Source organism: Nicotiana sylvestris, chromosome 1 (assembly GCF_000393655.2).
Source record: "Nicotiana sylvestris chromosome 1, ASM39365v2, whole genome shotgun sequence".
Taxonomy (NCBI): Eukaryota; Viridiplantae; Streptophyta; class Magnoliopsida; order Solanales; family Solanaceae; genus Nicotiana; species Nicotiana sylvestris.
The window spans coordinates 175194111-175208192 of record NC_091057.1 but is presented as its reverse complement, the minus strand read 5'-3'; the positions used below and the strand labels follow the sequence as shown (position 1 = coordinate 175208192).

The window sequence follows — 14082 nt, the reverse complement described above, 5'->3', positions numbered from 1 at the left end:
CAACAGAATCATGAGCAACAACGGGAGCAACGTCATCATCAGAAATTACAACCAGGGCCTCAACAGACTCGGTAAGGAGAATAGAACGGCGAGGGGATGCTTCTTTTTCATCATCAGAAATAATGCGTCTTCGAGCCTGTGGCCTTGTTACCAAATAGCCCCCATCTTCCTCTTCTTCAGAGCCTTGGTCATCAACGACTTTTCTTTTCGATGAAGAACCCAAGATTATTTCTTGGGCCCTTTCCAAAGAGATACGAGAAGCCGCGATCGCCTAGCAGTGACTCCTCAAATAACAAATATTGATAGAAAGAGGGATTGGAATAAGTTCAGGAGGAAACAATATGCAAAGTAATATTAAAAAAAGGCTCTTACCATGAGTTTTTACTTTCCAACCAAAACATTGAGAAAAGGGTCTTCCAAGATCTACCATACCTTAGTGCAATCTTCAATAACTTGTCTACCCAATCACGGAAATTGGGAACAACTTCCATAACTCCAATGGTTGCTGAAAAAGAAAGGCAAAATTAGAAAAATCAACAAAGTTGAAGAAAAAGGTATGAGAAAGTTAGAAGACTCACGTGCAAAATTCCACTTCTCAGGGAAGGGAACGTTCTCATCACCCACTAAACCAACAGTGGGAGCAGCGACAAACCAGACATACCAGCCACGGTCTTTGTCATCTTCAGGGCTAACTAGAACTCTTTTGCTCCTGGCTGCTAGTGTAAAAGCACAATTGTGAAAGAGTCTAGGGGAGTAAAGGTGAATCAGATGCGGAAAAGTAAAAGGCACACTGACTGTGTTGGTCAAATGCCTCAAACAGGCGACAACCCTCCATATTATTGGGCCAATTTGACCTAAGCAAATATCAAAGAAATGATAGAACTCGAGAATAACAGGATCAATAGCAGGTTTGAATCCTAAAGTGAAAGGGTACGTATAAACAAATGAAAATCCGGTTAAGTAGGAGGTAATTCTTTGATTCAGATTGGGAATAATGATAGGAAAGTCATGATCCCAATGGCAGTCTCTACGAACTAAAGAAACCAAACCTTCAGTGATTTGAGTGGGATAAATATCGGCGTGATATAAAGAAGATACTTGATTTCTAAGAGATTCTCCGTCGTTATAGAAAGATAGTTCCACTGGAACTATCTTCCTCTACTAGATGTTCACGAAGAGGTTCAGAAGATTCCTTACATCTAGAAGAAGATCTGTGTTAAAGGGAACCTCTAGTTCTAGAAGAAGGGCCAGAACTAGGCGAAGGAAGGGAAGAACCATGCAAGGATGAAAATCCTAAATTACGAAGCTTACCTCCTCTTCTGCTCCTACTGGGGACATCAGGGAAGTTATCAACTATAGGGACCCTTCTAGGGTTAGGGTTTGATGAAGACATGATGATACGATGAAGAAGCAAATAGAGATTTGCGAAAATTGGATGTTCAAAAAAACTTTATGTGGTAAAGACAAAGAAGGAAGTTATATTTATACTGACAAGCAACCACCAAAGGAAAAGGTACAATGATGGAAGGACCATAATAATGATAACTGACGCTTTGTGAATAATGAAGCCGTGAAAAAGCCTTAAAAAAGTGCTGCAAAACTGCAGAACTAATGAAAAGATGACACGTGTGAAGAGTATTAAATGGAAGTGACAATTAAAGCATCGATTCTGTCATAGCATTAATGGTGACAAAAATCCTCATTTTTAATTAAATCCACTTCCCAAATATTCAATCGATGAATAAATAACAATTGGGGGGACTATTTGTATTGAGAAAAATTGACTTTACATATTAAAGTGGTGTAAAGATGACATGTCATGACACATAGACTGGTCAAAGAGTTATAACTGGCAAAGAGGCACGAGTTGCAACAGATACGAGTAGAGGCAAAGGAAGAGGCACGAGTGGTTATGTAAAAGACTCAGCGCTCGTACTTATTTAAGTGCAAGAATTAAGGAAATGAATCTGACACTACATGGGAGTATAGATACAGTATTTATTGAGCCTTAAATACTAAAAATGTTAGAGAATGTATTAACTGCAATGATTATGTAACGTAGCATTTAATGTCTTTAATTGTTCATAATGACCTTATTATGACAAAGGCAAAACACATATCCGCAAAATAGCTATAAAAAGGGGAGAATGGGTCAACTGTAAGGGACACGAAAAACTATCTGAATATATTGATTTACTTGTCTTCTTCTGATTATACCATTGCTAGTAAAATTACCTTTTTCTATACTTTCTTTGATTATCAGTAACCCGAATTCTTCTAAATTATCGCTTTGACCGAAATCCCACTTTTTGGTTAAACACCTATATTATAACTAAAGTCAAGCATATAATTTAGCAATGTTGAATAATGAAAGGATGAGTAGAATAAAAATTAAAATAAAATAATTTGCTCTTATCAATGATTTTATTAATAAAAATAAAATTTTAAAAATCTATTTATACAATCGAGAATAAAAAATAATTAGAACCTTATAGACATATACTCAATGCACGTAACATAAATTTATAAAATAAATATCGATTTTATAATAAACTCCTAAAATATTATATATTTACCACTGAGAAAATGTAACTAAATATATAGTTAAAATAAAATCATGAAAGTATATAGACTTTGTCACAAATTTATAAAAGGACTATTCTATTTATAATTTTAACAAATTTAAATTACAATTTTTGATAAAGTATAACATAGTTTGAATTATAGGTAAAGTCGTAAAAATAACATATAAAATAAAAAAAAAGTATTATATATAGGAGGAAATTAAAAATTACATGGGCAAAATAGATACTGTGTAGGATAAAGGGGGAGAGCGAAAACTATTAAAGGAAAGGGGGAAATTTGATTTTTAAAGTAAAGTTGGTCGTTATAAATGATTTTCACCCGACCCAAATGTTGTATCCTTTTTTTTTTTTTTAAATCACATCATTAAAATCACGTAATTATGATAAATTGACAAGATTTGAGGTGAACACAGGGGCGGCCCGACGAATTTTGTGGCCTAAAGCCAAACTTTATGAGGGGCCTTAACTTTTTAAATTTTTTTATTATTTATTTGAAGTTCTTTTTTTTTTAGTTTTTCTTAGATACAAAGTTATTAATGATTTTCTTATAATCAATAACTCCCAATAAGTATTTCTCAACTAACAATATAGCTAATCCATTTAACCTTTCTTGCGACATTATTGTTCTTAGGTAAGATTTTATTAATTTTAATTTTGAAAACTTTTTTACGTTGAAGCAACGGTAACATGAGTTATTAACATTATTCATAAGAAATTTAAACATTTGAAAAAGAATTAAATCTTTTTATTTGATTAAATGTGTAGCGAATCCTACGGTAGATTCTCCATTGAAAACTTAAAAGAGAAAAGAAATTAAAAGGTAAAAATTCTGATTTTTCATTCCACATGCCTCGATAATTCTCTGCTCAAAGAATATAAAGCAAGCCTATCATGGGTAATAATGAAAATAGGTTATTAACTAAGGCTAAACTGTAAAAGTAAAACTAAGGAGGGTCAAACTATAATTAATGAAACTTAGTCTATAGAGAATTAGAGATCCATCCATTACAAAATGTATCCATTAAACTGTTATTTTTTAATTATACTCTTTTCGTTAATACTTTTAATTCAGAAATAAATTTAAACCATCAATATCGAATTGATTATTATGCTTTAAGGAACATTCAAGATTAAGACAATATTTTTTTAAATTTCCAACATCTAGTGATCTTAGTTTTTATTGTTAAATAGAAAATCAAAAATATTTTCATATGTTTTGAATTGTTCAAATCTATTTTGAAGTGAAAAAATAGCCTTGTCTATTATCTATAAAAGTAACCAACTCTAAAGGACTCTTCGAAAAATTTTGAGATTTAATTTTCAACATTCGTATCAAATTGTTACTTCCTATATATCACACGTTTCTTATAAAATTCGGGTTCAATATTTATTTCAAGTGCAATTTTCTTGGTAGAAATCAAAGCAGTTGCAAATCGTTCTTCTCTATATTTATTAAAGAAAGAAATCAAACTTTTTTGCTTTACAGAACTTTTTTAAAAAACGTATACATATCTTATTAGATATAACAAAAAATGGGGTCACCACAAATATGTGACTTAAACCGATTGCTTTACTTGCTTTATGGAAGGACCACCCGGATGAACACCATATGCAGTCAAATCTTTACTGAATTTTAAGATGGACGATGCATTTCTTCCTAGGCCTTTTTACGGCCACATTTGCATAGTTTAATGTTCAATGTCCTCGTATGATTTTTCTTTTGATTTTTTAAAAAATAATTCATTAACTCAATTTCTTCACATAACTTAAAATATAAATATCATATTCATTTCAAATTTTATTTTAAATTTTCACAAAAAGAATTCGACCAATATTTTGTTTCCAAATGTTGTCTTATGGCTTCTAACCGGGGAGCCCAACTACTGGTTTGGGTGAAACTGATATCCTTTGCTCAAATCGTATATTTATATTAATAAATATTAAATTTGAACTAATACTTAAAATCATCGTCTAATTGGATCCGCCTCTGTGTGTAAATCAATACCACGAATGAACAAGTTGTGACAAAAGGGACCTATTTCTTAAAACACGATAGTATATATGTTGATAGTAATTTTTGAATGACTCTTTTTGTTGTGCCCATGCTAAGAGTGAAAGCTTCAAATTTTCAATCCTATCAAATCGTAGCTATGATTTCTATTAAATCGAAGAACGACAACGGGGCAACTACTACAATATCAATGATTTATATTACCCTTATATTATAAGAGAAGTTGTTATCGCTTTTAAGTTGTAATATTAGAAGTTCGAATTATATCAACTAAAAAGAAAAAGAAATACACTAAACACTTACCCTATCTGGACATACAATTAGCTTGCTGTAAGAAGTTTATTATACTAAACACAGCAGATGTACATAGCTATAGTTGGTTGATATAAAAAAATCTCACTTTTCAAGGAAAAAGAGATGGAGAAAACACAAGCCAAAAAAATCCTTGTTCGATCTGATATAAGAGTAATACTACTACACTTTTCCATTTCCCTAAAAGGTCTACAATTTCCAACACCCAGCTGTGTTTCCAATTAACCACCAAGATTTGTCTGCCCCTCTCTCCTTTTACACTTCCTTTCAGCGTTAGAAAAACCTGCTAGCTGCCCTTCCTACTACTATCATTTTCACTATACTACAGTAGTACTAGTTGTTATCATGTCTTTTTTGTATCTAAAAATGGGTTTCTGCAAATATATATATATATAGTACTGTCATATCAAGCCACCAAAACAAGAAAAAGGAGAGAGAGCAAAAAGAGGGATGTGATTGTTCATTGGTTAGAATTGAGACGAGTGATATTGTTCGTCATGGCGGCAGGTGACCAAAAATCAGCACCATTAAGAGTAGTATCAGCTACATGTAGAGTTAGCTCTATTGGGACAAGACATAGTCCTTTGCTCCTTAGCATCGCCTCCTTTCTTGATCCTTCCATTTCTCCGGTTTCTCCACCCTCCTGTCACATTTTCCCACAAACTCATTAGGATTTAACTTAAAGTTATACACAGAAGTTGTGTTTGATTAATTAATTTGAAAAATACTTCTAAAAAACAATTATTATTTGGCCAAGCTTTTAAAAAAAATATTTTTCGGCTCGTAGAAACATGGACAAACAAGCTATTATACTTTTAACCTGTTGCAGCGGGAAGTGGGATTATAACACCAACTTTTACAATAAAAGAGTTTTTTCATATCAATTTATCTAAAAGATAATTATAATTAATCAACCGTCTATCAAAAGTGAGACTAGTAGTTTGAAAGTAAGACATTTTATATGTTATAACTGTTGCGGAAGCCAAATGTATAGAGTGTGAATAAGTCACAACTACTATACCAAAAATTATGACAACCACCAAATAATAAATAAGACAATAAAGCAATAATAAAGGGAACACCAGAATTTACGAGGTTCGGCTAATTTTGCCTACTCCTCGGACACAACCAAATATTTTATTCCACTCCAAAAATACAAGTGAAATAATACTAAAGAGAGAAGATACAAATGCCTTAAACAGATGAGAAGGCAAATGAGAGGTGTGTTTCAATCCTAAACATTAGGCCTTCTTTTATAGGGGAAAAATCCCCCCAAACTTAACTCCCAACCAATGTGGGACTTTGGCATTTTGCCAAACTTCAACAAATCTCCACCTTGGCAAAATTCCACATTTTCAATTCTCTCTCAATAACAAATTTTGGTTGTGTCTTCATCTTCAATCTTCAGTGTTCAACAATGTTGATCAAATCCAAACAATGTTGAAACTTGACCGCAGTCACCACCTTTGTCAGCATATCAGCAGGATTCTCTGTAGTATGAATTTTCTTCACCGTGACTCCACCTTCTTCTATGATTTCTCGTACGAAATGATACCGAACATCAATGTGCTTCGTCCTTGCATGATAAACTTGGTTCTTCGCTAATTGAATAGCACTTTGACTATCACAAAAAATTGTGATACCTTTTTGTTCAACACCAAGCTCCTTTAGCAATCCTTGAAGCCAAATTGCCTCTTTCACAGCATCTGTAATAGCCATGTACTCTGCCTCTGTTGTAGACAAAGCAACTGTTGACTGCAAAGTAGACTTCCAACTAACTGGTGCCTTTGCAAAAGTAAACACATAACCAGTAGTTGATCTTCGTTTGTCCATATCACCCGCAAAATCTGAGTCACAATATCCAACTACAAACTGATTGTCTTCCTGCTCAAAAACTAACCCGACATCTACAGTATTATGAATATACCGTAGAATCCACTTCACAGCTTGCCAATGCTCCTTCCCTGGATTGTGCATATATCTGCTAATAACTCCAACAGCTTGTGAAATGTCAGGCCTTGTGCAAACCATTGCATACATCAAGCTACCAACAGCATTTGCGTATGGTACCTTTGACATATACTCTCGTTCAGCTTCATCCATTGGCGACATAGTAGTACTTAGCTTAAAATGGGAAGCAAGTGGAGTACTAACTGGCTTAGTCTTGTCATCTATGCCAAAACGTTGAAGTACTCTCTTCAAATATTCCTTTTGAGATAAACAGAGTTTCTTTGAACGTCTATCTCTAATTATCTCCATGCCAAGAATTTTCTTTGCCTCACCCAAATCCTTCATCTCGAACTCCTTCTTCAGTTGAATCTTCAACTTATCAATTTCTTCCAAATTCTTGGAAGCTATCAACATATCATCAACATATAGGAGAAGATATACAAAGGAACCATCTTTAAGCTTGTGCAAATACACACAATGATCGTATTTGCTTCTCTTGTACCCTTGCCGCAACATAAACTCGTCAAATCGCTTGTACCATTGTCTAGAAGATTGTTTCAATCCGTACAACGATTTTTCAAGTTTGCACACCATATTTTCTTTTCCAGCAACTTTGAATCCTTCTGGCTGAGTCATGTAGATTTCCTCCTCCAAGTTTCCATGTAAAAACGCAGTTTTTACATCCATCTGAACTAGTTCCAAATCCAATTGTGCTACCAAAGCCAACATAATTCTAATGGAGGAATGTTTTACAACTGGAGAAAACACTTCATTGTAATCAATTCCCTCCTTTTGAGCATATCCTTTGGCCACCAATCTTGCTTTGTAGCGAACATCTACTTGGTTAGGAAATCCTTCCTTCTTTGCAAATACCCATTTGCACCCAATTGCTTTCTTTCCCTTCGGGAGATTGGCCAATCTCCATGTATGATTCTGATGAAGGGACTGTATTTCATCATTCATGGCAATCCTCCACTTATCTTCTTCTGAACTTTGGACAGCGTCTTTATAAGTAGTAGGAACATCATCAGCTACAATTGAGGTTGCACAAGCAACCGTCTCTATGAGACGAACAGGTTTCGTTATTGTTCTTTTTGGCCTGCTGGTTGCTATTGATTCAAGTTGTTGTTGAGATTCCTGAGTTGGAATCTCCTCTACTGGCTCTCCTTCCAGAGGGTAATCTTCATTTGTTTCCTCCTCTGCTTCTTGTGTAGGAAAAATAAATTTTCCCTCAAACTCCACCTGCTTAGAAGCACCTTCATTTTGTTTGGTATCTTCTGTTACCTTATTTACCATAGCAAATTCATCAAAGGTAACATCTCTGCTGAATATTACTTTCTTTGTCATAGGACACCATAAGCGATATCCTTTGACTCCAGAAGTAATTCCCATAAAAATAGCCTTCTTTGCCCTTGGATCCAATTTTGACTCTGTCACATGATAATATGCAGTTGAGCCAAACACGTGCAAAGAGTTATAATCTACAGCAGGTTTTCCGTACCATTTTTCAAATGGTGTTTTGCCATCAATAGCAGCAGATGGTAGACGATTAATGAGGTGGCATGCATATGTAATTGCCTCAGCCCAAAATTCTTTGCCCAAGCCAGCATTGGACAACATACACCGTACCTTCTCCAGCAAGGTCCGGTTCATACGTTCTGCCACTCCATTCTGTTGTGGTGTATGTCTAACAGTGAAGTGTCGGATGATGCCATCATTTTCACAGACCTTATTGAAATGATCATTTTTGTATTCACCTCCATTGTCTGTGCGAATACACTTGATTCTCCTGCCTGTCTGATTCTCCACCATCGTCTTCCATTTGAGAAAAATTCTCAACACTTCATCTTTGCTCTTCATTGTATACACCCATACTCTTCGGGAAAAATCATCAACAAAGGTTACAAAATAGTGCTTCCCACCCAATGAAGGTGTTTTGGAAGGACCCCAAACATCAGAGTGTACATAATCCAAAATGCCTTTAGTATTATGGATCGTTGTACCAAATTTAACCCTTGTCTGTTTCCCTTTAACACAATGCTCACAAAACTCCAAGTTGCAAGCCTTTACTCCTTTTAACAATCCTTGATCTGATAGAGTTTTCAAGGATTTTCCTCCAGCATGTCCCAAGCGCATGTGCCATAGCTTGGTTGCTTCTGCCTCTTTGTCGTCACTGGATGTTACTGTCGCTGTCCCAATAACTGTACTGCCACGATAGCGGTACATATTATTATTCTTCCGATTAGCCTTCATTACCACTAGTGCACCAGAGCATACTCTCATCACTCCATTTTCTGCAATGATTTTGAACCCTTTTGATTCTAGGGCTCCCACAGAGATGAGATTCTTCTTCAAATCCGGTACATATCGAACATCTATCAATGTTCTGATCATTCCATCATGGTTCCTTAATCGTATTGAACCAATGCCATATGAGGTAAGAGGGCTGTTATCCGCTGTGTGGATGACTCCATATTCTCCTTCTTGAAATTCCATGAACCAGTCCCTGTTGGGACACATATGATAGCTACAAGCCGAGTCCATCAACCATATGTCTGATGATGTTGATGACTCTGTTGTAACTAATGAGAAGTCTGAATCATCACAATCAGCTACATTTGAATCCATAATGGCCTTTCCATTGTTATGTTTGGCCTTATTCTTCAACTTCGGACAGTCTTTCTTCCAGTGCCCTTTTTCTCGACAAAAGGCACATTCATCTTTGCTGGGTCTGGATCTTGACTTGGATCTTCCCTTCTTTGTCCTCGTTTGATTTTGAGGACGACCCCTCACAAACAGTGCTTCTCCTTCTCCGCCCTTCTGTTTTTCTCGCTTTCTTTGTTCATAGCTGTACAAAGCTGAACAAACTTCTCTGAGAGAAATTTCGTCATTTCCATGGAGTAGAGTAGTTTCAAGGTGCTCGTACTCATCAGGAAGTGACGCCAACAACATTAAGGCCAAGTCACCATCATCATAAGTTGTATCCATATTTTGCAAATCTGTGACCAACTTATTGAAACTGGTGATATGTTCATTCATCGTGGTACCAGGAACATAGGTGAAGTGAAACAGTCTCTTCTTCATGTACAATTTATTTTGACTGTTTTTCTTCAAAAATTTATCCTCCAGTGCTTTCCATAATTTACTTGCAGAAGTTTCCTTTGTGTATGGATATTTCTGCTCTCTAGCAAGGTAGGATCGAATGGTACCGCAAGCAACACGGTTGATAATTCTCCAATCTTCTTCTCCAATAACATCTGGTTTCTTTTCTTCAATGGCCAGATCTAGCCCTTGTTGAAAAAGGACATCTAGAACCTCGCCTTGCCACATCCCAAAATGTCCGGACCCGTCAAAAATTTCTACCGCAAATTTCGCATTTGACACAATTCTTGTCATAAGCGAAGATGCCAATGATGACGTATTGTTGACACTTGATGTAGATTCTTCTTGTTTATTGTCCCCCATATTTGACACAAATATTATTTAATAGCTGACGACACAAATCAAGATTATTTCCTTTCTGATGTAGAAGATCAGACTAAGCTGCAACTACAGAGCATACTCAGACAGAACCTTGACTCAGTTACCAAGATAAATCTTTTCTGATGTGGAAGATCAGACTATGCTGCAACCACAGAGCATACTTAGACAGTACCTTGGCTCTGATACCAATTGTTGCGGAAGCCAAATGTATAGAGTGTGAATAAGTCACAACTACTATACCAAAAATTATGACAACCACCAAATAATAAATAAGACAATAAAGCAATAATAAAGGGAACACCAGAATTTACGAGGTTCGGCTAATTTTGCCTACTCCTCGGACACAACCAAATATTTTATTCCACTCCAAAAATACAAGTGAAATAATACTAAAGAGAGAAGATACAAATGCCTTAAACAGATGAGAAGGCAAATGAGAGGTGTGTTTCAATCCTAAACATTAGGCCTTCTTTTATAGGGGAAAAATCCCCCCAAACTTAACTCCCAACCAATGTGGGACTTTGGCATTTTGCCAAACTTCAACAATAACAAGGTTAAAATATACTCCATGTATTATAAGTTAAGCCCAATGCATATTAAGACGCATCATGATCAACCATCTACATATTACAAGCCTAACACTTCATTTTAATAGTAGTAATTAAAATCTATAAGAAGTTAATTAATGACCTCATTGTCATATACTTTTACTATTTATTAAAGATTTCTCATAAATATATAATCATCCGTTAGAACCTAAAATTAAGAGTATTCTAATTATTCAACCTCAACATTGGATAAGATGCTACTGTGAAGGGGAAAAAATGCTGCTAAGTGCTAAGAGTTTAGCAGCAGTAAATTTTACCTAAACACACCGAGCTTTTGATAGTAATTCTTAGTTTTCTTTTACCTTTTTGTCAATATTTACTGTGAGCAAGGTGTTAAGGTAAGGACAGGGGAGGCCCATAAATAGGGACAAAGTTGTTGTACGTACTAAATAGGAGTAAAAGAGAGCACTTTTTAGTGAAAACACTTTAGGAGAAAAAATGGGTCAAAATAAAAGTACTTACACGTAATGAAGGAGACAGGCGCTGCAAATAAGGAGAACACAAGACTTGAACCTGATCGTGCAAAAACCTGATATATCCCATCGCTTCATGTAGCACTGATGCTGTGTCTGTCTGTAGTTAATCAATATCCATTTTAATGTCACATTAATAAAGATCAGTTTATCTTATATATTTTGACAGTGCAATATTTACTTTGGACAACATGTTAAATATCTCCATAGTGTATATTTTAAATTGCAAGAATTGACTACAATATATATTGTACCCGTTGCACTAAACTTCCGTTATGCGCGGGTTCAATAAGGGCCGGACCACAAGGGTCTATTGTACGCAGCTTTAATATGCATTTCAGCAAAAGGCAGTAGATTTTTGCAAAATGCTGTTTCTACGGCTTTGAACTCGTGATCTCCTCCTAGTCACACGGCGCAATTTACCAGTTATGCCAAGCTCCCTTTCGACTACAATATAGGAAAACCGGAGGAAAAAAAATGAACCTTGCCAAAGGGAGATACAAGCTGTTGTAAAGCTGTGATTCTTTCACCAAGCTTCTCTTTCTTAACCTGCATTTTTATTGTTCATAACCTTAAAAGTTGACCCAAAAAAGAAGATAATGCTTCTTCATTTATCATGCAAATGATCATTTGTTTGTTTTTCATTTTTTCTGACCTTTGCATGGCCTGTCACATTTGAATTTTCTGCCTTTGTCCTCTTGCAATTTCTCTGATTTCCAGCAGGAACTGCTTTTGTTTTTTCAGCCGATTCTTTCTCTGCTCCATTTCGCTTTTTCTGCACAAAGTACAAAAAGATACAGAAACCCAAAACCCAAATCAACACAGAAAATTGCAAGCCCTTAAACATTTGTGTGATTATAAATTATCTCCTTAAAAGATAAAATAAGAATTTCAGAACAAGCAAAATTAGTATTTCTACATACATCGGACTTGTAGTTCTTGCTGTTGCTACTTGAACAAGCTGAGGCGGGTGAATCTCCAATACTGCATGTGACTCCAGATATCTGGATTTTTGCTGGTGAATTTATAGAACAACTTTCAACAAAAGGATTATCAGCACACATTTTGGTGTAATCACCAAAACAGAGCATTTTTGGGGAAGATGAAGTGAAGTTAAAACATCCTCCTAGTGTGTTATCATCATCGGCAAATAGTAGTTCTGAATAGCTCTCTCCGTTTAGTGTCTCTTCCTTATACCCTTCTTGATCATCCGCCATTGTTAATTAAAGCAATAGTAGTAGAGATTAATTTCTTTCTTTATATTTTTTGACTCATGGAAAAAGGAGTTTGTGGGTTTGTTTATGGGAGTAAACGACGGAAGCTTCTTTTAAAGTTAAACACGGCAGGGACAAAGATATATAACCAGTGTCTTCTTCTCTTCTTACTAGGACTATTTGGCTTCTTATATGGGACCGTTTTCCCCCACTCCATTTTTACATTTTCTAAAATAATTTAATCGAACTATAAACTTAAAAGTATTTAACATCTATGAACCGATAGAATAACAAATTTTTACATTCTTAGATTACGTAAAAGATAATTAAAAATAATTGTTCATGATAAACGAAGAGATTTTATTTACCTGTAATGACCTGATAAATAATCTGATTATTTTTTTACATCTTTGTTGTATAGAACTTTAACTCAAAATAAACGAATAATATGTTTATAGCATGTTAAATTATACTCCCTTCCGTCTCTTTTAGCATTTTTATTTTGATCTGAAATAAATATCCTTTTACATAGTCAAGAAGAAATTAATTTTATTTGTCCAAAATTAACCCTTATTTACATATCCCAACGTGTCAAAGTAACAATTAATTAAGGGTAGTTTAGTAAATATATTTTCTCTCTAGAAATTCGTATTTTCTTAAGGGTGTGTCAAAGACTAAAAAATCACTTTTTAATATACCGGAAGAAGTACTAATATTGTAAAATTTCTTTGTATGATCTACCGTATGTGAGTTTAATTCAATAGTATAAAATAATGACGGGGAACAAAGGAGTCCCACGTAGTACAAAGGGAGTAATAATAGCTTGTAGTAGTAATTATATGAATTTTCAAAACAAGGACGTGTCTGTCGTATTTGGTCACTAAATTTGTGTAAAAGAGTTAAAAAGAGAAGGGAGAAGGGGTGGGGGCGTTACGGCCGTTGCAAAATCTAAGGGGACTTCGGTAGTATCGTCTTTAGTCCTGTTCAGTCACAGTCAAACTTCCGAAGACCGAACTACCAACCATTACCCAAGAAAACCGTGCTACGCCTTTGGTTCCTCTATATATAAGTCCACACTCCAATGTTTTGTTTGGGGAATAGAACAAAACACATTTTTGTTTGATCATCAATAGTCGATCTTTGCACTCATCAATAGTCACTAATCAAGGGTCGTATGATTTGGAACAATATTATCCCAGAATTATAATTCAGAGATTATAATATGGAATATCAAATTTATATCAACATTAGCTCATATATCACAATCAACAATAACAACAATAAATCGAATATAATCTCAAATTTAATCCTGGGGAGCTAATATCATAATCAAATATGAAATAAATATAATCCCATATTTTATATTAAAATTAATACCCTTATCCTAGTAACCAAACAACCTTTCAGTGTTACAGGTAGGATACTAGGGTGTGTTGTAGGTTGAAG

At 34.9% G+C, this 14082-nt stretch overlaps 1 protein-coding gene across 1 annotated transcript; it reads right to left on the bottom strand.

Annotated features, from left to right (window-relative positions):
- Positions 1-4916: 4916 nt before the first annotated feature.
- LOC104211596 (transcription factor bHLH113) lies at positions 4917-12775 on the bottom strand. Its single transcript, XM_009760674.2, has 5 exons — positions 12346-12775; positions 12078-12197; positions 11906-11971; positions 11412-11522; positions 4917-5551 (listed from the first exon to the last, which is right to left on the bottom strand). Exons 1-5 carry the CDS (start codon positions 12637-12639, stop codon positions 5369-5371), a joined length of 774 nt encoding a protein of 257 aa, XP_009758976.1. The 5' UTR covers positions 12640-12775; the 3' UTR covers positions 4917-5368.
- Between the last annotated feature and the right edge of the window lie 1307 nt (positions 12776-14082).

What these genes read in the sequence shown, in the direction of transcription:
- LOC104211596 (XM_009760674.2), bottom strand. Translation starts at nt 12,639, where the DNA reads ATGGCGGATGATCAAGAAGGGTATAAGGAAGAGACACTAAACGGAGAG. An exon ending in GCAAGAACTACAAGTCCGAT is followed by an intron (nt 12,198 to 12,345) that starts GTATGTAGAAAT and finishes TACTTTGTGCAG; the next exon opens with AAAAAGCGAAATGGAGCAGA. An exon ending in TTGTATCTCCCTTTGGCAAG is followed by an intron (nt 11,523 to 11,905) that starts GTTCATTTTTTT and finishes GATTAACTACAG; the next exon opens with ACAGACACAGCATCAGTGCT.